The sequence below is a fragment of the Trichomonas vaginalis genome, chromosome II (genome assembly GCF_026262505.1).
Source record: "Trichomonas vaginalis G3 chromosome II, whole genome shotgun sequence".
Classification (NCBI taxonomy): Eukaryota; Parabasalia; order Trichomonadida; family Trichomonadidae; genus Trichomonas; species Trichomonas vaginalis.
The window spans coordinates 7485511-7510150 of record NC_067204.1 but is presented as its reverse complement, the minus strand read 5'-3'; the positions used below and the strand labels follow the sequence as shown (position 1 = coordinate 7510150).

The following is a 24640-nucleotide window of genomic DNA, read 5'->3' as shown; positions in this document are numbered from 1 at the left end:
GACTTTACAGGATGAGGTTCCTGACTGACATCAGGGCATAATTCTAATCGTGTTTCTACTTTACAAAATGTATACTTTACATAACCGTATTCTGATCGTACAGCATATTTGTTGACATGGAGGTAATCTTATCTTATGTAAAGTTTGGCGTTTGAAACCGTCGGAGAGCTTCACTTTTTAACAACATTTCAGCAGCATTTTTTAAAACTTTGGCTTGAAAACTCAACGGTTTGACATGCCTATGTCATTTTACTTCAGAATCTACGAATTCAATAAAATTCATATTTTTAGGATAGATGAGTTGATCTAACAGCGATATCTTAACCTCATTTCTACCCTCATTATTGTTAACGTTTTACATTAGTAAACACGTTTATGAATTCGATGAGATTCGTCAAACAGTTTTGTCAGCTTTCTATTTCTTGCGCTGAGGATTCAAAAGTTTTCAACCAAATGCCGACAGGTTCTTATATTACTTCTTCTTGACGTCGATAATAGGAAATCGTCAGCAGTTGATAGTTTATAGTTCAGAATGCTTAACATGTCCTTTCATTTATTTTCTGCTGGTTTTTTGTTCTTTCTTTAAGTCGCATAGTCGCTTTTCTATTACGTTCTATCTCTTTCGACGCAGTAGCTATATTTCTTATTGCTGCTTTACATTATTGAACATTGCGGATTCACTTTTTGCGTTATACATTGAAATAAAACAGCTAGAACAACCAAAGGCGTCAATGGTTTTCTTTTAACTCAAGAGCTGTTGGTTTTATTTGTCATTCCAATGACTTACCTCTTCTATCTTTATCTCTTATCTGCCATACACATTTGCAACTTAATGAAAACACAAGTTGTCGTAAGTTCTTAAACTCCACCCGATTTTATATATGTCAGAGATGTTCATATATACCATGTCGCATCTTTTTCCATAACTTTTATGGTTGCAATCGATATCTAGAAACTCAATGAATTTACCACTTTTCGTAATGAACTTCTTTTTTCTACTGAGTCAGTTAGGTTTCACTTCTAATTTCATCGAAATCAGGAATAGTGAGCTTTTGTTTTGGATTTTCAGGCAATTTGCAGGTAAATGAGTAATAATGTCCGCATGTCTGAAGATATTCTTCACATTTTTTCTTATACTGTGACGGTACCAGGTCTAAAATTAACTTGTTAAAAGTTTCTTGCTTTATTCTTTGTCATTTGACTGTTTCGAAAGTAAATGAAGAAGGAATTGAAGGCTTTTGCATCTCTACTAACATAGATGTTGGATTCGCATGACGTAAACGAGTTTTGGTGCTGTTGTTTGAATATTTGTTGTGCGATTGCTTGAAAAATCATATTTTTATACAAATAAAAAAAATAAAAAAATAAGAAACTAATTTTATTTTTTCTATCTTAAGGAAATTCATTGAAATTCATGAGGGTAGAAATCGGGTTAGAAATCGGGTCTAGATTAACCACTCTACCCGTAAACATTATTTTGACGGTAAATTATCACTTGACTGACTGACTGAGCACCATGTGAAATAAGAAATTCGGCTGTTTCTTTTTTCTATTATTTGCTGCTGCAATATAAAGTGCGGTTTCTCCATATTTATTTTTTTCATTGATATCGCACCATGTGAAATAAGAAATTCGGCTGTTTCTTTCTATTATTTGCTGCTGCAATATAAAGTGCGGTTTCTCCATATTTATCTTTGTCATTGATATTCGCACCATGTGAAAATGAAATTCGGCTGTTCTTTTCTATTATTTGCTGCTGCAATATAAAGTGCGGTTTCTCCATATTCATTTTTTTCATTGATACTCGCACCATGTGAAATAAGAAATTCGGCTGTTTCTTTTTATTATTTGCTGCTGCAATATAGTGCGGTTTCTCCATATTCATATTTTTCATTGATACTTCGCACCATGTGAAATAAGAAATTCGGCTGTTTCTTTTATTATTTGCTGCTGCAATATAAAGTGCGGTTTCCATATTCATTTTTTTCATTGATACTCGCACCATGTGAAATAAGAAATTCGGCTGTTTCTTTATTATTATTTGCTGCTGCAATATAAAGTGCGGTTTCTCCATATTCATTTTTTTCATTGATACTCGCACCATGTGAAATAAGAAATTCGGCTGTTTCTTTTCTATTATTTGCTGCTGCAATATAAAGTGCGGTTTCTCCATATTTTTCTTTTCATTGATACTCGCACCATGTGAAATAAGAAATTCGGCTGTTTCTTTTCTATTATTTGCTGCTGCAATTAAAGTGCGGTTTCTCCATATTCATTTTTTTCATTGATACTTCGCACCATGTGAAATAAGAAATTCGGCTGTTTCTTTTCTATTATTTCTGAATAAAAGAAACATTTATTTATATCATTAGTTTGATCGAAATAAACTAAAATGGATTCAAGATTATTGTATATTCTACAATAATCTAAATTGATCTTTATATTGTACTCATTCATCAAGAATGTAACGAAATCGATGTTGTGTGAAATTATTGCATGTTTCATGCATTCTTTATTTGGTTTTTGATGTTTCAACCATTCACTCATGATCTCTGGATTTCCTCCTAAAAATGAAAACTTTAAACACGTTTCAGTTATTTCTGAGTTAAATTTCGTTCTTAATAACTTGAAACAATCAACTGCGCCATGATAACAACATAATTCAAGTAATGAATATCCTTTATAAGAATCTGGATATAAATGGCTTTTAAGACTTTGGTCTTTATCAAATCCTTCTCGTTCAGTGAATAAGATGAATGTTTCTAGGTCATTATACATAATTGCCCTGTAAATTGTATTTTCTGTATGAATGCCAGATTTTCTGAGTTAATTTTTTCAAAATCATCAGATTTGTATAATTTAATTCCATATTTGTGAAAGTAAAGTAGCAATAATCGTAAAAGGGTATTGATAGGCTTGCTAAAGTAACTAATTTTAGCTGTCAAATACTTTTGTATTTTGAAGTAAATTAGTATAAATTTGTTTTTACTTTTATTTCGAAAAAGTAGCAATAATCGTAAAAGGGTATTGATAGGCTTGCTAAAGTAACTAATTTTTAGCTGTCAAATACTTTTGTATTTTGAAGTAAATTAGTATAAATTTGTTTTTACTTTTATTTCGAAAAAGTAGCAATAATCGTAAAAGGGTATTGATAGGCTTGCTAAAGTAACTAATTTTAGCTGTCAAATACTTTTGTATTTTGAAGTAAATTAGTATAAATTTGTTTTTACTTTTATTTCGAAAAAGTAGCAATAATCGTAAAAGGGTATTGATAGGCTTGCTAAAGTAACTAATTTTAGCTGTCAAATACTTTTGTATTTTGAAGTAAATTAGTATAAATTTGTTTTTACTTTTATTTCGAAAAAGTAGCAATAATCGTAAAAGGGTATTGATAGGCTTGCTAAAGTAACTAATTTTAGCTGTCAAATACTTTTGTATTTGAAGTAAATTAGTATAAATTTGTTTTTACTTTTATTTCGAAAAGTAGCAATAATCGTAAAAGGGTATTGATAGGCTTGCTAAAGTAACTAATTTTAGCTGTCAAATACTTTTGTATTTTGAAGTAAATTAGTATAAATTTGTTTTTACTTTTATTTCGAAAAAGTAACAATAATCGTAAAAGGGTATTGATAGGCTTGCTAAAGTAACTAATTTTAGCTGTCAAATACTTTTGTATTTTGAAGTAAATTAGTATAAATTTGTTTTTACTTTTATTTCGAAAAAGTAGCAATAATCGTAAAAGGGTATTGATAGGCTTGCTAAAGTAACTAATTTTAGCTGTCAAATACTTTTGTATTTTGAAGTAAATTAGTATAAATTTGTTTTTACTTTTATTTCGAAAAAGTAGCAATAATCATAAAAGGGTATTGATAGGCTTGCTAAAGTAACTATGGCATTCCAAACGGGAACCGCGGTTGGTTACCATGGATTTCCGTCACCGGTCGCATTTTAAAGATTTTTAAAGCCTTATAAAAATATGCTTTGTAAATCATTTTTTGTAAATCGGCAAAAATTTGGTAATTTTCTTCAACTAATAAATCTGCGAATAGCATTTGTTGTGCATGAAAATTCGGTTCACTTCACTTCTGACAAAAGTGACAAGTTTACATGGCAAAAATATATAGGGTATTTTTTTTTTAAAGTAGTTATCTTTATATATAAAAATAAAACTTTTGATATATTTGAGTAAATGATTTATTAATTTATTTATTTATTTTTTTTAAATCAAATCATATAAATATATATATATATATATAATAGTGAAATAGAACAAGAGATAATTATTGATGATTAAATTGTAGACGAGGATAAAAGTTTAGATAAATTAATAAAATTAGTGTGGAATCAGACAAATTTCGGGTTGTTTGGGAAGGAATTGTTGGCTATAATGTACTGATTCATGATCAGTACATCATAGCCAACAATTCCTTATACAAAGTTCAAAAACTTGGGTGCAATCAGAACTGATTGCACCCAAGTTTTTGAACTTTCTCGAGGGAATGAAAGGGTAAGAGGTATACATTATGAATATATACCTCTTACCCTTCCATTCCCTCTCTGACAGCGGGAAACTTTGTCTGAATGTTAAACTATTCAGACAAAGTTTCCCGCTGTTTGCGAAGGAATTGTTGGCTATGATGTACTGATTCATGATCAGTACATCATAGCCAACAATTCCTTATACAAAGTTCAATTTTCATATTTCATGTATGTAACTCTCTAAAACTATAAATCTGATTTTCATTTGGCAGATCCACTTCTTGTCTTTCCATTTTTTTGAATCAATTTATACAAATAAACTTATAAAACACAAAATTATTATTTTATAATATAATTCTTAGATAATACATCCGATATGTAAAGTGTCAAAAATGAAGTGAACCGAATTTTCATGCATTACATCTGCGAATAGCATTTATAATACAAGAACAATCTTTTAAAATGCGTTTGATTCATTTTTGTATAATTTCATATAGGCACATATATTCTTCCGGGACTTTCCGTGATTTTACCGTAAAATCATTAGTTTACACCAATTTTTCCGTATTTTGAATAGTTTACTGCACTTTTTCCGTAAAATTGAGTTACGGGAATCCGCAAAATTTCCGGACCTCATTTTTCATAGAATATAATAATAATATTTGATAAAAAGATATATTATTTATATTTTTGATTTTGAATTACGGAAAAAGTGAATTGATAACTTGATTTTTTTATATGGTTAATTTTCAAATGATATTATGAAGATCTAAAATATTAAAAGTAAAAAATTGAATTACGGAAAAAGTGAGGTCAAAAGTGAAATAAATTTGCAGAACATTTTCATTGAAATAAGCTTTATTTTTCATTATTAATAACAATGCAAAAAATATTTTATCACGGGTTCAAAATTTAAAATTAAATATTTTAATAATTTACATCTTATTCTTTATTTTATATTTAACCCGTGAAAATATCATTTAAAAATTGAATATATTCAAAAAGCTTTATTTTTATTATGACTGCATAGGATCCTCATGTATATGATGAGTGGATTCCATTTAAGAAGACGAAATATCCACCAACTCCTGAAACATTGGAAACAAAGTGTGGAAAAAAATGTTTCACTACGATCGGCTATTATGAGAATGAGCCTAATCAATCAGACAAAGGAAGGCTCTTTACATACTGTGCCGAATGTAGTGAAACATTAGTTCAAGGGCAGTTCGTGCGATGCATTAAAAAAGCAGGAAAAATGATTTTAAAGATCATAAGTGCAAATTTTTACTCACAATGCCCAACTACGTTCCTGCTGAGCACCAAGTTGAGAATACTCAGCAAGCAGTTGGCTCTGGTAATGATCCTTCGTTAGAAGAGATCATTGCTAGGCTTATTGCGAGCCTAGATATAAGCCTTTATGCCACAATGAAGCCAGCATTTAAAAGCTTCCTAGAGAGCTTCGCCAAATGGCTTAAAAATAAAGTCAATCGCGAACAGGGCATCAACTTTACAATCCCAGACATTGAGTTCACACGGCGCGGTGTCAGAGAGGCATTGATTACTTTAGGCAAAACAGACTCCTCTCGGGGCCTAAAGTTCTGCGAGGAATTCCGCATCTTCTCAATTTCCCTGGACTGCGGAACACACGGCAGCCGTCATGGTCTATTCTCTTGTGTGTGCAATCCAGGCAAAACAGATCGCCACCAATTCTTCGACACAACAATTTCGACTAATTGGACATACGAGGACTACCATACGTGGTTTGATTCTCTTAAGGTTAATAAAAACCACGTAGCTGGAGTAGTCGGAGATGGTTTGCCAGCCCAGGTTAAAGGACTCTGCCACTGGAGGCCAGAAGGAGCCCTTTTCCCTGGCTTACAAACCGTGTACATTCGTTGCCTTAACCACGTATTGAACAATGCTATTGTCCACGCACGTAAGCAATGTCCATTGTTGAATGAACTGATGAATAGAGTTCACCAGATTATCATTATCTTTAAGAATCACGATATGAGAGCGAGATACAAGATCAGGGTTCCATCAATCCCGGAAACTCGCTGGCTCTACATATATGATACTCTGTTTTTCATCTTTGATAATCTGGAAACAATTAATACTGCTTTAAGAAGTGGAGATCTTCCACTATCCCTTTCCAGAGCTACACGTGAACAGTTACAATGGACACGTGATGGAATTCCTCCACTCTTTAAAGATGCTTTAATGATATTCAAGCCATTAAAGCAACTTCAATTATGGCTGAAATCCAACAAGTCCATGGGTGCTTATGCATTCCTGATGATACAACAGTGCCAAGGGATGTTGGATGAAATGGCAGGAAGATTAACGCCAGATGGTGAAGAGATTCTCCGATCAATCACTACAATATTCAAAAATGATATGAAAGAATATGGTAGAATTGATTTGCTTCGGTTTGCTTTCGGCTTTACACCGTTAGCAAGGAAGATCATCAGAGACAAGAAGGGTTTTGGAGGAAAGACAAGCTATCCACCTATAATGCAGTTGAAAGATGTGCAAGTCCCAACGATTCCTTCCCTGAGGATCATCAATCGCGAGATCACATTTGAGAAACTCGGCGAAATCCTTGAAGAAGAACGAACAGAACGTGTTGACGAGGTAGCCGAGCATGATGAAGAGATCCGGCAAGCAGAAGAGGAACAAATGCTTAACGACGATCATGCAGCCGAAACAAATGCCGATGGTTCGAGGAATTCCTTGGTCTGGGATGTTGTAGATGAAGAGATAAAAGATTTATACACATTCATGATAACAATCCTCAGACAAAGAGCAATTGCCGAATCAACAGTTGATCCAACGATCAATAAAGACGATAGAGCCAAGGAATTGATTGATGCTTACGATTTCTTCATAGAGCAAGATGATTCCCATCTTATAAATGGTCATCATCTTGCTCAAAATGATGGCAAGTTTTGGTACATGAATGACATAAAGCAACTAAAAGCAATAAGACCAATTGGAAAAAGGATGATGTCACTTTCGTGCAGTGAAGCAGATGTAGAACGTGTAATATCTGAATTGGAGAAAGGGACAGACTAGCCCATTGTCACTTTTTAATTTAGCAAATGAACGCTTATGGAGTGGAGTTTTTGGGTAAATCTGATTTGCTTATAAATGAAATAAAATCAAAAGAAACCATATTGGCATTATATTATGCAAAAATAAATGATCTTACTTAGTACTTTTAAAGTTAATTTCAGAAAAAATTTGACACAATGGTATCCGGCACATACAAGTGGTGTACAACCAAAATATAAGTTGGTTTAAACATATATTGCTATATCTCATGATCTTACTTAGTACTTTTAAAGTTAATTTCAGAAAAAATTTGACACAATGGTATCCGGCACATACAAGTGGTGTACAACCAAAATATAAGTTGGTTTAAACATATATTGCTATATCTCATGATCTTACTTAGTACTTTTAAAGTTAATTTCAGAAAAAATTTGACACAATGGTATCCGGCACATACAAGTGGTGTACAACCAAAATTTCATATCCCTAGTTTTACATTTATGTTTAGTTTTATTTCACCTAATTTTCAAAGATCATAATTGATTCCACTTATAAGCTCTTGCGCTCTCGCATACCATTTTATGCCGTCACTGGCAAATTCGCGGAATCAATTGTTTTTCCGTTTTTGTATAGGGTGTCCAAAGGTGCGTTTAGCACAGCGCTCTATATGAGACTATTAAAGGAGATATATGCTGATTATAAATATATAATAAAAAATATGAATATATGTATATGATGAGTATGTTGTATTTTGGCGCCATGCCGGGATATAAAATGAATTTTGAGACAAGAGGCGGTTTCGCGGGAAATTTTGGCGGGATTTTTTTCATTTTTTTAATGAATCATAAAGAAAACATCCTCGCTCTTGCAAAAAAATGCAAAGACTGTAAAAAAATCTACGAGACATTGGTAAAATGCTTCGGTATGGATGCTCCTAGCTATTCCACTGTAACGTATCATGTTAGGATGTATCACTTCATGAACAAAAAGGCGCCCATCATAAAAATTGACAAAAAATCGCCGGATCAAAGAAAAATCAAAGCAATTCTTCAAGCGCTAGATGAAGACCCAAGAGCATCACTCAGAAGGATAGAGGAGATGACAAAGATACCACGTACAACAGTCAGTTATTATCTGCACAATTATTTGAACTACAAACTAGTATACACGTTGGGTTCCGCACAACCTTAATTCAGTTCAAAAAAAATCTAGAGTCCAATCTTCGAAAGAGCTCCTCTCTATATTGGGTGCGTATCAATCCAAGAAGTTTCGCTTTTTAGTAACAGGGGACGAGTCTTGGTTTCAATATGCAACAGAAGCCAAAATCATGTGGATCCCGAAGGATGAAAATCCGCAAACATTCCCGAAGAAAAAAATTGACACACCAATGATGATGTTGTCGGTTTTTTGGGGCGTGAATGGCATCATCGCAATTGATATTCTTCAAAAACCTAATACGATGAATGCTCAGTATCTAATTGACAATGTTCTTACTCAAATTATCAATTCTGATGAGTTTGAGAAATCCAAACAACAAAAACAAAAGTTTGCAATTCATTTTGATAATTCAAGAGTTCACAAAAGTCATAAGGTAATGAATTACTTGGTGGAAAACAATGTCAAAGTTGTTCCAAACCCAATTTATTCACCTGATATTGCACCCTCTGACTTTTATTTATTCGGCACGCTAAAAAAGAGATGAGAAGGACGCGAATTCGCGAGTCCAGATGATCTTGAAAATTTTGTAAGAGAGCAATTTGAGCAATTTTCTCATGATGATTTAAAGCGTGTCTTTCAAGCCTGGATCGATCGCTGCGAACGCGTGATTGAATCCAATGGTGATTATATTTAAATAAACTTTATATATATGTAACTTGTTTATTTCTATTCGCAGTATTCAGGTTTGTGCTAAACACACCTTTGGACACCCTATATTTTTTCGTTTGGCCCGACACAAGTGAAAATATACAAGTTTGTCTCACAGCATATTTTGGCTCCATCAATCGCGAACCATCTTATTTTTCAATGGACTGCGCACCTCAAATCACAAATGCTGTTGAAACAGCCATCCCCTTATGCCAGATCATTTGGTGTGGCGTTCATGTGTTGCGCGCTGTCATGAGAAAGGCTGAAAAGTTTCAAGATCGTTCCAACTTCGAAACTTTCTATAACTTAATGAAGTTATTGGTCTTTGGTTCTGAAGAGGAAGAAATTGATCCTGATGAAGTTAACAACAATTTAGAAGAAATTTTAAATGAGGAACCTGCTGCCCGTGAATACTTTGACCAACAGTGGCGCCATCATCTTGACAGGTGGATGCTTCGCTATATAAATGAAGGAGATGAAACAAACAACATCTCGGAAGTTAGTATGGCTAAGTCGTGTACGGAGACACTGCGAGCCTCCTTACCCATTATATGTGAATTTGACACTTTACAAAACCGTTAACGTATATTTTACAACACAAACGACAACACCAACTTAACCTTAAATATTTACAAAGCCGCCAACCACTTCACTAACGAACTCACTAATGTAAAAATAAACGTTCTCACTTACGAAAGTATTGCAACTCCTCCCATTGCTGTGCTTCATATAACAGCTCATAATCTTCTGACTCACTTTCTTCTTCATATAGGTCAAAATCACTGTCATAGTTTATACCTGTAAGTTTTGACAAAGCTAATGAAACACGTTTACCGTTTGTATCGTATGCTTGTATAAACTTTCCATTCTTCATTCCTTCATAAACGCTCAAACTAACTTTACCCTTTCTCCCTCGTATCTGATAGAATGTATTTTCACGAGGAACGAAGAACAAATTCTTGAACTCATGACCGTTGTAGTTTGTTATCTCAATAGTTTTCGTCATTTACATCCAAATAAAAATTTTCAGTAAAATAAAAAAATAAATGATATCACCACTCCCACACGTATGAAAACATAGCGCAAAAATAAATTTAGGTGAAGCGGTGAGATCTCACCTCTTTTTTCACCTGTTTTTTCACCCTGTTGAATTCATTGTTTTATAACTCTCTTCCTTTCTCCAACTCTTCTAACTTCTTCCTAAGTTCAGCAATGTTGTCCTCATGAAGTTTAATCTTTCTCAAAATTCCTTCTTTATCTAATGGTTGCTTTATCTTTCTAAACTGAACTCTACCATCCTTCATAGTATGAATGTAAAAACCTTCCGGAATAGTTCCTGATTTAATGTATTCTACCAAAAACTTTTGTTTCATTGCTTCAGTGACTTTATTTGTCATTTCAATCAAATAAAAATTTTAATATTAAATAAAAATAACGTTATTTTTTCAGTAAGGAAACGCAGGAGTTTTACGATTTATTTGAGGAGTAGGTTCTGGTTTAAATGTTGGAGTCGGTTTAGGAGTTGACTTTTGAACAGGAGTTTGTACTTCCATAGGTTCAGGAGTCATTGAAGGTTTTGCTTGTGAAGGCGTTGGAGTTTGTTTAACTTCAGCTACTTCAGTATTATTTACAACATTTGCTTTATTTCTTTTCAACATCATAACTGCTCCTGCTGTAGCTAGCAAACCTAGTGGGAGACCATATCTTATATAAGGACTTGACCAAATGCTATTTTTGACAGGAGCTGGTGGAACACCTAACCTTGGTGAAACTGCTCTTTGCCATTGTGCAGCTCGTAAGAAATATTCAATAGGTGCTCCATAATCGTTTGGTAAAGTTTGTTTCATAGATGGTGAAGGTTCACGAGAGCTTGATGAAGAACTCATTTATAAGCTTTAAAAATAAACGTTCATCCTTTATTCCTCACTGTCGTCGTAGCTAAGTTATAGTCATCTAATCTTATTATTGGGATGCCATTAGCACGCACCTGAATGGCAAAGCAACAATCCCTCATAAATCCAATAAGTGGCTTTGGTACATTTTCAGTTGCTAGTTCAATAGGTCCTTTAACAGACAATTTGTATGTTATTGGAGCAGTAGATGTTTGACCTTGCTGGAAGCAAAAGTCCACTTCTGTTGGAAAACCACATAAGAAATGTGTGTTGTCATAACTATCCCATTTATGTTCCACACTACCATCATCCACCAATGACCTCATAACATCTTCATTAAATCCTATCATATCATTGTTTGTATTGCAAGCGTTCGCAACCATTTCATAAAATACAGGTCCATATGATTTTTCAGGTTCTGCAGGCATATTTCCATAAGCTCCCATGGAAAGCTGAAGATATTTAAACTTAGGGTTCTCAAAATTAACATAATAGTTGTCTTTCTTTCTAAATAGTGCCCAAATACTTTTAACATTAATAGGCGTATAAGCTGCTGTAAATGTTGCACTTGAACTATCTGTATTCTTTGAGAATGAACCGTCCATAGGAATCCAATCCATAACTTTAACAGGAAAACATAAAGCCTCGTTTGTATAATGTTCTACAAGTTCTGTATAAATGTTAGGGTCTAAAAAAATGACTTTGGATGAATGAAACATTCATTAAAATCCATCTTTGTTCGAAATAGTTGTTGGGTTACAGTTGTAATAGTAACTGTTCCACTAGCTTCTACTGCCTTCGTTATCATAGTGAATGGTTCATTCCATGGAACAAATTTATTTGTCGGTGGATTTGAATCTGAAGCAAATGCAACTTTAAGAGTTGGATTGAAAGCAATGATATCATTTACAGATATAGATGTGCATTGTAAGGCGTCGCTACTGAACTTTACTTTAAGCTGAATGTTTCCTGCAAAAGCTGGAATAAATCGAATAGCTTCTAATGGAAGGAATCTTCTAACAGGAATTCTTAAACGAAGCTTAAAATCAAATGATTTTCCTGCTGTAATTGGACCACTAACAATTTGTCCTGTTCTGCATGTTCCCGAATGACTCCATACATCTTCATGTCGAGTCTTTGAGAAAACATCTACTTTCTTTATTTGTTCGGTAGTTTGTGAGTTTGAAGTTATATATGCTTCTTCTCTTGCGTTGTCTTGAGAATATACGATACGACCATTTGCAAGGATTTGATATCCAGCAACTGCATAGAAAGCGTCATCGAAACCAATCCAAAATCCTGGTGGGTTTGTTTTATTGGAACCTGAACCAATTTCTTTATCTACAATAAATTGACCTTCCATTTTATACGTAATGAATGTATTGTAAAGGTCCAACATATTTTCACCAGGAGGTGAGAGATTGAATGTTACCCATGTGTTATCTTTAGCAGTTCCAGGTTGTGATGGAATCTTTGCGTCAGAATATTTTCTATTAGTGTCACCAATTTGAACTGCATTGTCTATGATATTGAAATATGAGCGAATCTGATGAATATGCTCTGCTGGAGTAAATTCGTTTAACTGTTCGTTCTGCATGTATTTACTTCGGATAAAAATATCTATTTACTTCATTATTCTCACTCTTCTTCTTGGCATTCGTGGTGGAAGTTGTTTCTTGACATTTTCAATGAACTGTACATTCTCTTTTGTCTCAACTTCTTTCACTGGCGGGTCAGGGTTCTTTGACTCGGTTTGTTTTTCAATGAAATTCACAAACTTTGCAATAAGCTCTTGGTTCGTTATTGAAAGTACATCTGGCTTCTTTTCTTCTTGTTCTATTGACTTTTCAGTTTGAACAGAAGGTTTTATATGGGCTTCGTGGACTTCACCCTTGCCATACACCTTAATGTTGTCGCTTTCTGCATTCGCTAATGGAACCTTTCTTTTTCTTACGTATATTTTACCATCTTTACTCTGACTTACGTAATAGAAAGGATGTTGTATTCCTCTTGCGTCATTTAATATAATAGACTCTCGTTCTGATTTTGACAAGCTCATTTTACATCGGTTAAAGTTTTAATTTTGTTTTTTATCTGCAGTCAAATGACTCAGACAAGCCCTACGGACAAGACCCAAGGGGTCATAGATGTTGAAGCATTGAAGAAAGAAATTCGCGAGCAAATTTTATCCGAACTGAAGGAACAAAAACAAGAACAAAAGCCAGAGAGACCAAAGAGAAAACTTAGTGAAAAACAACTTGCTGCATTAGCTGCTGGAAGACAAAAGAACCCACGTTTGCTGGCGAAGAAAGCTAGAGAAGAAGCTGAAGCAAAAGCTAAAGAAGCTGAAGCAAAGAAAGAGTAAATGGTTTATTTTTATCCGAATTAAATGTATAGACAAATACCTTTAACTGTTGCGTTCAGTAGTGAAAACCCTGACGTCAAAATAAAGGGGAACAGAGTAACGTTTAAGTTTCCAACAGACTGGATTGTGAACATAAATGAAGAGAAGTACATTGGCATAACATCTATGTATATAACACGTGCTTTCAGAAAGGTTGACTTTATACTTCAAGTCGAGATAGAAAATGACGAACAGTCTTTAAGCGCCCAAAACATTCACATATACAAATACTTTAAAGACGATACAACATTGTTGCAATGTATGATTTCATTTAATGAGATGTTCGAGAAAAAGTTCAACATTGAAGTACAAACTTTACAGCCTTTACGTGAGTTTCTTGCACAACTGAAGGAAGAAGGTAGTCGGCCACAACTTATAGACTTTCATTATGAATTTAATGAAAATGAAGATGGAACTCATGACTGTCAATTCATTGTATTCTCACCATTCAATGAAGTAGCTAAAAAGAAAAAAAATCCATTACGTATAAGATTTCAAATCTCTGAACCAAATGATGACTTCAAAAATGTTTTCAATTATTATGCAATGCTTCCGAGGAAAAATGAATTTTCAAAGATTGTAACACCTGGCATTTGGGATAGAAAGCAAGCTATATTATATTCAAACTTAAGTAAGGGAGTTGAAAATGAGTTCATTGGTCATACAAGAACTTCACCACTTCCTAACCCTAAGTATTACAAGCTTACTGGCTTCAATCGTGAGTTTTGGATAGACATGTTCTCCACTCATGACCATAAAGCACCTGTTTTGCTACCTCCAGACCATAAGGACTGTCTCTACATTGAAGCACAACTCTTAAATTCTACCATCGCAGTATTGTAAATGACCTCATGGGCTTCGCCCTTGCCGCTAGCGGTTTATTTTTATCACGAATGACCTCATTGCTGACAAAAATAAATGACCTCAGAACTTAAGCTTTCTTATGAATGAAGTCTTAGTCTGAATAGAAAAGTTAAACTTTTCAGCAAAGCAAGGACTAGAAGACTTACATAAGTCAAATCCAATCTCTTGACCATCATGAAGTGCTTTGTAAAGTTTCATTAAACTGAACTCAGAGTCTTTGTCATATGTTCCAACAGGTATGTGAATGTTCTTATCTTCATTGTAATAGCATTGTATAGCTTCAGGAAACATTTCATTAGCTGTTAAAGCAAGAACGTCTTGTTTTACACCTTTACAACGTGCATGAAATGCAACTTCATTTAAATCATTCGTGAGTAAGTCTATGTAAGTCTTCTTTCCACAAAATATTGACTTGTATGCTAAACTTTGTTTATCTTTTGTGATTTCTGCAAAGTCAGAATGGAACTGACCTAATGTTTTACCAATAAGTTCGCGACCGTATCTCTTCTTAAACTCTGCTGCAAGCTTTGGAATGTCTTCATTGAAAATATGCATGCTATCACAGTCCTGGTAAAATATTTGAAGACCCATGTCCTCAGCAGTACAGAATACTTCACACATTATTCTCTTCGACATTGATAGAATATTTACACCAAGTGGGCAAAAGTTAAAGTGTCTGCAAATACTTTTCGTTAGCTTGAAAATAGTTTTATCTGAACCATCCAAACCTTCGAACTTCACTATATGGTTGTAGTTTCTGATGGCATATCTTATAGCATCTTTGTCATTTACTATGGTTATTTTTGACTCAATAGGAGATAGAATAGTTTTGCCATAAATACTGTTCAGAATGAGCTTTATATTTTCTTGCAAAGGATTTCCTTCTTTCTTATACTTTAACCTTAACTCAAACAACTTCTTTACTTCATCTCTTATTCTAATATCTCTGTTTCCATCGTAATAGTATCCTTGCAACACTTCACATTTGACACCTTGATATTTTATGAGGTCTTGTAATGTTATATGGTCAACATACATTAAACAGCAAGTGTTTGAACTTCTGGGAACATTAAGTTCTGGATTTAGTTCAGGGTCACAAACTATTAAAGGAAAGTGTCTATGTATTCCAATCTCTGTTATCTTAATGAGAACAAAGAAGCCAGACATAAACTTTTCACCAATGGGTTCCTTTTGGTCGTCATCAAATAAATGTCTCATGAGATACTCTGTGCTTAACATCTCATCCTTCAATACTTTTGGAATTCCTTCTAAAGTATAAAGTCTTGCTATAGCTGATGGATATAATGAAACAGCGTCGAAATCAGCAATGAGTTTCTTTTCGCTCTTTTGTTTAATGTTATCTGACAACATACATCTTCCACCTTGAATACAGCGTGAAATAAATTCTCTTGGTTTATTTGAGAGGTCATATAAATTTCCATTCGGGAAGTACACTCTGTTCTCAAACAATTTGTTAGCAATAGAACAAATACTAACGTAGTCATATACGTTTAAATCAAATTCTTTCAATATGTCATTGCGGAACTTAACAAAACCTTCTCTTAAAATTCTTACATCTTGTTTGCAATAAAATGTGCTATATTTTTCTAAATCGAAATGGTTTTCATCTATTCTGCAACCTTTGATGGAATCTATGTTTTTCATGAATGTATCTGCATCCCGGAAAGCTTACATGCTTCAGAAATGACACCAGTTCTGTTGTCATTTGCTAACAAAACACTGCTGTAGTAGTTATATGGAAATACTTCTTTCGGTCCTGTTTGTAAGTTAAACATAGCAGGAAATAGTTTAAGCTTCTTATTTATAACACTGTAAGAGTCTTTTATAATAATTCCCTTCCTTTATATAAGCCAGTTATTTGCATTGTTCGTGAACCTTTAATGATGGGAGTTCCTTTCACTTCTGTCATGTGTCTTAAGATGAAGTTTATATCATAACTGAGGTTATGGAAATATATTAAACTCTTGTCAGGAAGTCGTTCCAAAAATTCTGTTGCACAGTTCTGACCCCAAATGCTTTCACTCACTGAACCATCTTCATTGTCGTAACATATGTTAAAAAGCTTTATGAAAGCCATCGGTACTACACTCAAAGTCAGCAAAGAAAACATGCTCAGGAATGAACTTGCACTTATTTTTATTTACTTCTTTTGACTCTGCTTTCTTCTTCAGTTGTACACAATACTTTGGAGCATATGTCAAATCTTTAAATGGTGCAAGGTTCTGTTTATATAAGTCAGTCGTATATGTGAAAAGTTCTCCATAAGAAATAGGTTCGAAATATTTGCACTCCACAATGTTTTCATAACATTCCATAACGGTGTTGTTCTATCATAACGAACTACATATTTGTTCTCTCTCTTTGTATATATTTTCATCTGTTTCTCAATGTTCATTCCACCACAAGCTTTGAGAATTTCTATATAGTTGCGAATGAAATATGTTGTCATTGGTAATCTTTCGTTTAGCATGTAGTGGTCTTCAACAAGAAGTAAGTCAATAGTTCGAACAGTTTCACATTCTTTTGGTATGTATCTCTTTATTTCATTATGTCTTGAGTCATTGAAGTAACCAATGGTAACATTAAATGCTATACCTGTTGCGTCAGAAATTTCTTGTACTTTACTTTGAGGAAAGTCTCTAACACGAATGACTTCTCTCATGTGGTCAATAGTCTCTCCATCTACTCCAGCCTGAATGCAAGCATAAACGAAACAATTGTCTTCTGTCATAAGTGTTGCAGTTCTTTTGTTCAGTTCATTGAAGATTTGGTAGCGTTCAAGATTTATAGGTAATGTGCAAAGATACTTCCAGAACTGACCGCTTCTCTTCTTATAAAACTTCTTTTCACCATTATCTTTCCAAAAGCTTTCTATAAGTGCTGGGTTTCCTGTTTGCTTAAGAGCTTCCAAAATGGCTTTCTGGTCATTTGTCAGTGTGCTTTCATCTCTATATGGTCTCTTTTTTGGTTTGCCTTTCTTTACATCTGACATCGTTAAGCCTTCATATTCTGTTAAATCATACATCTTTATTTCGGTAAGATTCTTTATGTTTGTCAAGAAGAAGTCATAGTGCATTTCAACAATACCTGCAGCATTTGCTTCTATCTCTGATATAAAGTTCTCCTTCAAGAGCTGATGTAGTAATGTTCCAATATTATTGAGGTTTAACGTAGAACATTCATACTTTCCACCAAGTTTATAACATACCATCCATCTCTGTTGTGAGTTTATTTTAATCTTCTCTAAGAGTCTCATGAAAACCTTACCGAAATGTTTGTGTAAGTAGTCTCTGTTTGGTTCATCTAAAGCTTCGATGTTAAAGTCAATGAGTCTATTGCCTGACTTCACATTTCTCTTCCTATTCTCTTCATCTTTCTTTAACCATCTCTCACCTTCTTTTGGTTTGTCGTCAATGGAACGAATGACATCGTTAGCTTTGCGAACTTGTTCTATAGCACTTTTAAACATCTCTCTTCTCTGTTGTTTCAGTGTGTCGTCTCTTCTTCTTGTTTCACCAACGTTCGCATTTGTTATGTCAAACATTTCTTGACGAACATCATGTGAAAGAGCTTTACGAGTATGACCAACGTTCGCATTTGTTATGTCAAACATTTTCTTCTTTACTTCATGAGGTATTGAACGTCTATGATATAAGTCAATAGCAACGTCATTTAAAGGAAAAGTTTTGTTATTAATGTAATCATGAATTCTATCATAACTTATTGCACCATTATAGTCTTTAATGAAGTCAGCGAGTGCTTTTTTGTTTGTTGCGTAATGCTTTGCAACATCTATATTAGCTTCTGTAAGAAGTTGTTTTATTTCCGAGTGTTCTAACTTAGACAACTTCCGATACATCTTTAGTAGGAAATAAAAAAAATATTTTTGAAAAAATTAGATTAGATTTTTTTTAAGTTATTTTTCAAAATAATTTAATATTTTTATTATAATGAAACACATGCAAGATTGCAAGTTCTTTTCATACAATGCTCTCGCTAATGCCATCAAGAATGAGTTCAATAATGCTTCAAACGTTAATGTTATCTTTAACAAGAAGTTTGTGAAAGAATCTAAGTTTGGTCAGTATGTCAGACCATTAGCTATCGTCATTGACCGCAAACGTTATACTTCACAAGAGTTAGCAGTAGTTTTGAAACAAAAGAGTTTCTTCGTGAATGTCAAAGATACTCATTATACTGTCATAAAGAACTCTAACATTGACTTCTTCAGTATTGCTATGAATCTTTCCGAACAGAAAGAATATAAGAAGGGTGAAACAAATGTGAAATATTATCCTTCATCTCTGAAGACAATAACGAACAAAGATGTTATACAGAAATTCTTACCAAAGGTTGAAGAAGCTTCAATTGACATTGACGAAGGAAGTGAAATGGTTGAAGAAATTGACCCTGAAGCTATTTAAGCAAAAATATATTTTTGGTTAGTCTTCATATGGATATTTTACAACAATTCCCCAATGTATAAACTTTTCATACGCTTTTTCATAAGCTTTATATACCTTCAGAAATTTTGCATAATCTTTAGAAGCATTTAGATATTGTTTAAATGCTTTGTATGTCTTCATAAATTTTGCATAATCTTTTACATGCTGTTCGTTCTCCTCTTCTGTCATGAGTTCCGAATATTCTAAATTCATGTTCTTTCATATGAGATAAAATTTTATAAAAAAAAATAAAATTAGCTTAGATTTTCATTCTTCCTCTTTGAAGTTATCGAAATACTCTGTTATTTTTTCCTTTAACAATGGTAAGTCTTCTTTGAATGTAAGTATTTGCAACCTTTGATGTCATAGTGTGTTTGAGGAAGAGTATTTTTGACAATTTCCTTTATTTGCTCATTCGGTGTCATTGAAATCGGTAAGTTTTCACGATAGAACCAGTTTCTGTCAGATTTGTAAATCTTAGCAAGGTCATAAAAGCTTTTGTTGTTTCTTCTGACTAAATGCAACATAACCATATCTCTGTCTTCTTCATTTTCCATCTCTTCAGTATAATCATATACTTATAGTTCTTTTCCTTTCCTTTTGGTACTGAACGCGGTATTCTTTTCTGTATGCTTTTGTCTTTGGATTCAATGACTTCATCTTTTGCTTGAAGTTTCTTTTCCATCTGTTCGCGTTCTGCTTTATATAGTTCATCTAACATCATGAAAATATAACAAGCATAACGAGGTGAAGCCCACATTGCAACAGCATTTACTAAAAGTCTATGAACATAATAACCTTTCAAACCAGGTGCCAAATTCTTGCGATTTTCGTACGGAATCTCTTCCCTCGGTTTTCCGAGGGTAGCAAACATATGAGGAAATTCTTCTAAAAGTTCTTTTGTCTGTTGGTTTTCAAACCAATGATATGCTTGCTTTGTAGAACGAAGAGCATTCATTATACTTTGCATTTGGTACATATCGTCTTTGACTGAACGAATGAGACGGAGTTGTTTGTTATACTGTATGTACTCATATTCTTCATTTATGGCTTCATGAACGATAGCAGTTGTTGTGTTCTCTAATGTTGTCATTACTGTCTTTACATACAAAATAAAAAAATAAATAAAAATAAAATTAGCGTTATTTTTTCTGAGATAAACACTATTTCTTCACAACATTAAATTTTATCCTGTATGAAATGACTTTAAAAAGATTATTGACTGACTTCGAATACTATCTCATTGACGCACTGACAGACCCTCAAAACTGTGTTGAAAGTTCTTTAAGCTTTAAGATTGAAGGTACGACGCATTTTGTCTTCACTTACGTATTGAAAGAATATGACCGTTATCATAACGAAGTGAATCAAACACTAATAAAATTTGTAGATAAAAAATTGGTTAACAATGAATATTTTAAACGTGAAGACCCAAACACTGCTGGAGATGATGAAGAATACAGACAAGCTATTGAAAAAAATAACGCAAGATTAGATGCAATAGAAAAGAATTTTAATGAATGTCTTACAAACACGTATGAATATCTTATGCGGTGGGAAGCTAGATGGAAATAAATTTACGTCAAATATGCAATTTATAAAATCTTATGTCGACAGGCTACGTAGCACAGTGGTCTAAGGTGGTGTTATGGAGGGGTCAAGAGTCTGTGGTTCGAACCGCGACAGCGCCGTATTTTCTTATTTTCTTTGTTTGTCTTGTTTGTCGTGAATAAAAAGTGTCATAAAAGTGCTCTATTTCCACGGGAATAAATAAAAAATTTACTTTATTTCTTCTTTATTTCTTCTTTATTTCTTTGTTCCCGTGGAAGAAGGGTTTTGCTGTTTTTTCTCAGCCGAAATCAATGATTTTTTCATTTTTGGAATCCTTAGCGAATGAGGAATCTTTTCTCTCGTGGAAGCTTTGAACAAAAATATAATTTAGGTGAAGAGGTGAGATCTCACCTAATTTTTCACCTAATTTTTCACCCCTTGAACTTTTTATAACATTCGGTCATAACTTCATCAATTTCATTTAAATCACGATTTAAAAACTCATTGACTTCATCTTCAACCGTGTCATCTTGTAATAAGAATATTTTCTTTAGTTTCATGTCAACATCCCGAACAGCACAAAGGATAAAATCATATTCATTTCTTCCGTTAAACATACTTTTTCTTTCTCGTTCATCGTTAAATAAATTATTGAAAATATAAACAGCGGTGTAAAAGTTATGTACTGTGTTAAATGTTGAAGCTTCACCTATTTTAGATTTTAGGATTCTTTTAGTAAGTAAATTGTTATCGTTCTTTCTCTTTTCCTTATCGTTCATGTCGAATCTGTCGAACCACATATCCTGTATTTCATCGAATTTACGAACTATAGAATCCGTCATTTCCCTGGTTAATGAGGGGTAATCATTATTAATTTTTTCATATAATTTGTCCATATGATTTTCATCGACGTTTCCGGAAAGCATTTAATTAAAGCAAAAATAATGTTTAGGTGAAGAGGTGAGATCTCACCTCTTTTTTCACCCCAGTTTTTTCACAAGCGTTTTACATGAATTGTACGATGTATATTTGAAATCCTAAACAATTTCGTAGCTTCTATTTCTTCTGTCAGTATGTCAAAAGTTTTAACAATACCGAAGGTTCTTTATACTTCTTCTTGACGTCAGATAGAAGGAAATCTTCTGCTGTTGGATAGTTTTTGTTCAGAAATTCTAACATGTTCATTTTATCTTCTGCTGGCTTTTCTGCTTCTTTCTTTAAGTCTGCATAGTCGTTTCTCATTCTTTCTATCTCTTTGACTGAGTAGTTATATTTCCTAATTGCTGCCTTACATTTTGAACATTGCGGGTTCATTTTGCGTTATACATTGAAATAAAACCAGCTAAAACAACTAAGGCGTCAATGGTTTTCTTCATCTCAAACATAGCGGGTCTTATTTGTTCGTTCCATACTTTGCCTCTTCTATCTTTATCTCTTATTTCCCAAACACATTTTGCAACTAATGAAACAAAGTTATCGTAAGTCTTAAATTCTTCAGATTTATATATGTCAGAAACATTCTTATATACCATGTCGCAATCTTTGTCCATAACCTTATGGTTGCAATGAAAACCAAGGAATTCATAATTTACTTTACGTATGAACTTCTTTATTTCTACTGAGTCAGTTGGTTTCACTTCAATTTCGTCGAATTCAGGAATAGTGAGTTTTTGTTGTTGGATTTCAGGCAATTTGGGTAAATGGTCAATAATGTCCTGCATTTCATAAAGATATTCTTCATTTGTTTCATCTTTCGCACTACAGTCTAAAGTACTTGTTAAAAGTTCTTGCTTTATCTTCTGGATTTCTGTTTCAAAAGTATATGAAGAAGGAATGAAGTTTTTCATCTCTACTAACATTGACGTAGGATTCATGACTAACGAGTTTGGTGCTGTTGTTGTGGACAGAGTCCCGCCGTTCGCGGCTTGAATTGTTGTTGTGCCGATTGTTGAAATCATATCTTTTATACAAAATAAAAAAATAAAAAAAATAAAACTAACTTTATTTTTTCTATCTTAAGGAAATTCATGAAAATTCACGAGGGTGAAAAAACAGGTGAGATCTCACCTCTTCACCTAAACATTATATTTTTTGGTGAATTCAATAAAAATAAATGGTTCATTTACTCACAATATTTTTGTACAAAACGACCCCAAACTTTTAACTTCTTTTCTGCAGCTTCAAATGCTATCTTAGCGAGTTCATATTCTCTAAATTCTCTCTTTAAATCTTCTTGTTCCCATTGGTCTAGTTCGTATGGAGAATCTCTATAACCATAATATATCTCACGTTCATGTTCTAATTGTTTTTCACACATTTTTCCAACTTCTTCTTCGAACAAAGGTTTAGCATTCTCCACTGTATCTTCGAGTTCTTCTTCATCTAACTTCTCATGAACTTTCTTGTCTATGGAGTCCATAATATCTTTGACATAAAATGCATACTTTACAGAGCACCATTCAGCAACAAAATGAACGAGGTCAGCATGTATGTAAATACCTTTGAATTCATTCATAACGCCCTTAGTAAGCTCATAAAATGCTTGTTTTGAGGTTGAGCCACTTTTGGCTCGACCGTATTCTTTCAACCAAAACTCAAGAATTTCCTGCATTTTAGCACTATTGAGAAATCTGTTTAAATGGTTTAACTTTCCTGCTTCTCTCGCCATCTTTGTTGCATTAATGTAACCATCCTTGTCTCTACGTAAGACTTCAATACCGTTATAAGTGCCTTTTGTGAATGTTTCACCATTAGATTTGTTCGTGAATGTTTTTGCTTCGACTGACATTATTGTCTTTACATACAAAATAAAAAAATAAAAAAAAATAAAACTAACTTTATTTTTTATTTCGGGAAAATTCATGAAAATTCACGGGGTGAAAAAAGAGGTGAAAAAACAGGTGAGATCTCACCTCTTCACCTAAACATTATTTTTGTCTGATTTACATCTAATGAAAAAGTTTAGAAGAATTTTCTTATTCTTTCTGGCATATTTTTGTCTTTCCAGTACTCCCGCTCTAATGGTCCCAGATGTGTTGGCTTCGACTCTCTCAAGTTCTTAGATGGTATAACATCTTCAACGCCTCCTTCATATCTTACTTTATAAGTGTCATCGTTTGTGTTATAGCCAAGTATTTCAATAACCACTCCTCGCTTTGCTTCGTCAATGGTTTCAGCAAGTTTGCCATTACTACTTTCGACTAATTTATGTCGAGGATAAAACGCAATAGAGTCGTCGGCAGCTTTTATAAGATATCCATTACCTTGCGTAGAGTCTACGATATAATAATTTCGACTTAACCTTAAACGTTTCTTTGTCAACGGTTTGTCGTCAAGAACTACACGAACTTTTGTACCAGGAATGAGGGTAAATTGTGTTGAATTTCTGATATTTTGTGTTTGGCTTCGTTTCTTTTGTATATACTTTTCTTCTTGTTGTTGTGTCATTGAATTTGGTGTATGTCCTGTTGTAGAATGTGTTGAGGAATTATATACTTCGAGAAAATGTTTCATTGTTTCTTCGGTAAAGTCTCGCTCTTGGTTTAAATCTCTGAGAGTCCTTATGAAGCGGTTTATGATGCCGAGTATGTTATGGTTATGGTCTTCAGTAGTGTAGTGAGTTATGTTATGCTTAATGAGAAATTCTGTGATTTCATTGCTGAGGTATGCACTGTCTTGGTCTGATGTTAAAGTACTTGGGTTATGTTCTGCTACAAACTTTTGTAAAACTCTTAACACTTCACGAGTTCCTTTATTTTTCATTGGATATGCATATGCTTTACGAGTGTTAACATTTATGAAGATGAGGAATGGTTTATGTCCTCCTTTTCTGCTTTGAATGAGAGTGTCAAATTGGTATGCGTCAGGAGCGTTGGAGTAAATTGGTAAAAAGTAGTCGTAAGGGTTTATTTTTGTTTGATGTACAACATTTTTGTCAAAGAACTTTTTAACTTCAGCTCTGTTAGTAAATCCCCAACTCTTTGCAGCTTCATTGAACTTCTTAAATGACCTCCATGGATGTTGTTCGAATACTTCTTTCAAGCTCATTTATGTAAAGTTAAAGA

At 33.5% G+C, this 24640-nt stretch overlaps 13 protein-coding genes and 4 pseudogenes across 17 annotated transcripts, besides 8 other annotated features; 6 read left to right on the top strand and 11 right to left on the bottom strand.

Moving 5' to 3' along the window:
• Nucleotides 1–351: 351 nt before the first annotated feature.
• Nucleotides 352–1329: a mobile genetic element.
• Nucleotides 1330–2881: 1552 nt separating this feature from the next.
• Nucleotides 2882–3890: a mobile genetic element.
• Nucleotides 3891–4344: 454 nt separating this feature from the next.
• Nucleotides 4345–4693: a mobile genetic element.
• A 96-nt stretch (nucleotides 4694–4789) lies between these two features.
• Nucleotides 4790–4834: a mobile genetic element.
• Nucleotides 4835–5497: 663 nt separating this feature from the next.
• On the top strand, nucleotides 5498–5851 carry TVAGG3_0502270 (annotated as a pseudogene). Its single transcript has one exon. A coding segment is annotated over exon 1 (354 nt).
• Nucleotides 5852–7536: 1685 nt separating this feature from the next.
• Nucleotides 7537–8164: a mobile genetic element.
• Nucleotides 8164–9465: a mobile genetic element.
• TVAGG3_0502250 lies at nucleotides 8260–9385 on the top strand (annotated as a pseudogene). Its single transcript has one exon. A coding segment is annotated over exon 1 (1126 nt).
• Nucleotides 9466–9897: a mobile genetic element.
• Nucleotides 9898–9916: 19 nt separating this feature from the next.
• Nucleotides 9917–24640: part of a mobile genetic element that runs on past the window's edge.
• Nucleotides 10085–10405, bottom strand: TVAGG3_0502220 (uncharacterized protein; the record flags this gene model as incomplete). The annotated part of the gene is made up of 1 exon (XM_001292456.1): nucleotides 10085–10405. One exon carries the CDS (start codon nucleotides 10403–10405, stop codon nucleotides 10085–10087), a length of 321 nt encoding a protein of 106 aa, XP_001292457.1.
• Nucleotides 10560–10796, bottom strand: TVAGG3_0502210 (uncharacterized protein; the record flags this gene model as incomplete). Its single annotated transcript, XM_001292455.1, has 1 exon — nucleotides 10560–10796. The coding sequence occupies one exon, from the start codon at nucleotides 10794–10796 to the stop codon at nucleotides 10560–10562; it is 237 nt and encodes a 78-aa protein (XP_001292456.1).
• TVAGG3_0502200 (repellent protein 1 family) lies at nucleotides 10845–11237 on the bottom strand (the record flags this gene model as incomplete). The annotated part of the gene is made up of 1 exon (XM_001292454.2): nucleotides 10845–11237. A coding segment is annotated over one exon (393 nt), but the record flags the coding sequence as incomplete, so codon positions are not given.
• On the bottom strand, nucleotides 12916–13350 carry TVAGG3_0502190 (uncharacterized protein; the record flags this gene model as incomplete). Its single annotated transcript, XM_051236674.1, has 1 exon — nucleotides 12916–13350. One exon carries the CDS (start codon nucleotides 13348–13350, stop codon nucleotides 12916–12918), a length of 435 nt encoding a protein of 144 aa, XP_051094498.1.
• Nucleotides 13396–13656, top strand: TVAGG3_0502180 (uncharacterized protein; the record flags this gene model as incomplete). Its single annotated transcript, XM_051236673.1, has 1 exon — nucleotides 13396–13656. The coding sequence occupies one exon, from the start codon at nucleotides 13396–13398 to the stop codon at nucleotides 13654–13656; it is 261 nt and encodes an 86-aa protein (XP_051094497.1).
• TVAGG3_0502170 (uncharacterized protein) lies at nucleotides 13681–14185 on the top strand (the record flags this gene model as incomplete). The annotated part of the gene is made up of 1 exon (XM_051236672.1): nucleotides 13681–14185. A coding segment is annotated over one exon (505 nt), but the record flags the coding sequence as incomplete, so codon positions are not given.
• TVAGG3_0502160 (organellar and viral DNA polymerase type B) lies at nucleotides 14620–15114 on the bottom strand (the record flags this gene model as incomplete). Its single annotated transcript, XM_001277257.1, has 1 exon — nucleotides 14620–15114. One exon carries the CDS (start codon nucleotides 15112–15114, stop codon nucleotides 14620–14622), a length of 495 nt encoding a protein of 164 aa, XP_001277258.1.
• Nucleotides 17388–18439, bottom strand: TVAGG3_0502150 (organellar and viral DNA polymerase type B; the record flags this gene model as incomplete). The annotated part of the gene is made up of 1 exon (XM_051236671.1): nucleotides 17388–18439. A coding segment is annotated over one exon (1052 nt), but the record flags the coding sequence as incomplete, so codon positions are not given.
• TVAGG3_0502140 (uncharacterized protein) lies at nucleotides 18531–19004 on the top strand (the record flags this gene model as incomplete). Its single annotated transcript, XM_051236670.1, has 1 exon — nucleotides 18531–19004. The coding sequence occupies one exon, from the start codon at nucleotides 18531–18533 to the stop codon at nucleotides 19002–19004; it is 474 nt and encodes a 157-aa protein (XP_051094494.1).
• On the bottom strand, nucleotides 19293–19983 carry TVAGG3_0502130 (annotated as a pseudogene). Its single transcript has one exon. A coding segment is annotated over exon 1 (691 nt).
• TVAGG3_0502120 (uncharacterized protein) lies at nucleotides 20226–20600 on the top strand (the record flags this gene model as incomplete). Its single annotated transcript, XM_051236669.1, has 1 exon — nucleotides 20226–20600. The coding sequence occupies one exon, from the start codon at nucleotides 20226–20228 to the stop codon at nucleotides 20598–20600; it is 375 nt and encodes a 124-aa protein (XP_051094493.1).
• Nucleotides 21008–21418, bottom strand: TVAGG3_0502110 (uncharacterized protein; the record flags this gene model as incomplete). Its single annotated transcript, XM_051236668.1, has 1 exon — nucleotides 21008–21418. The coding sequence occupies one exon, from the start codon at nucleotides 21416–21418 to the stop codon at nucleotides 21008–21010; it is 411 nt and encodes a 136-aa protein (XP_051094492.1).
• Nucleotides 21574–22534, bottom strand: TVAGG3_0502100 (annotated as a pseudogene). Its single transcript has one exon. A coding segment is annotated over exon 1 (961 nt).
• On the bottom strand, nucleotides 22699–23187 carry TVAGG3_0502090 (uncharacterized protein; the record flags this gene model as incomplete). Its single annotated transcript, XM_051236667.1, has 1 exon — nucleotides 22699–23187. The coding sequence occupies one exon, from the start codon at nucleotides 23185–23187 to the stop codon at nucleotides 22699–22701; it is 489 nt and encodes a 162-aa protein (XP_051094491.1).
• Nucleotides 23538–24623, bottom strand: TVAGG3_0502080 (integrase core domain containing protein family; the record flags this gene model as incomplete). Its single annotated transcript, XM_051236666.1, has 1 exon — nucleotides 23538–24623. The coding sequence occupies one exon, from the start codon at nucleotides 24621–24623 to the stop codon at nucleotides 23538–23540; it is 1086 nt and encodes a 361-aa protein (XP_051094490.1).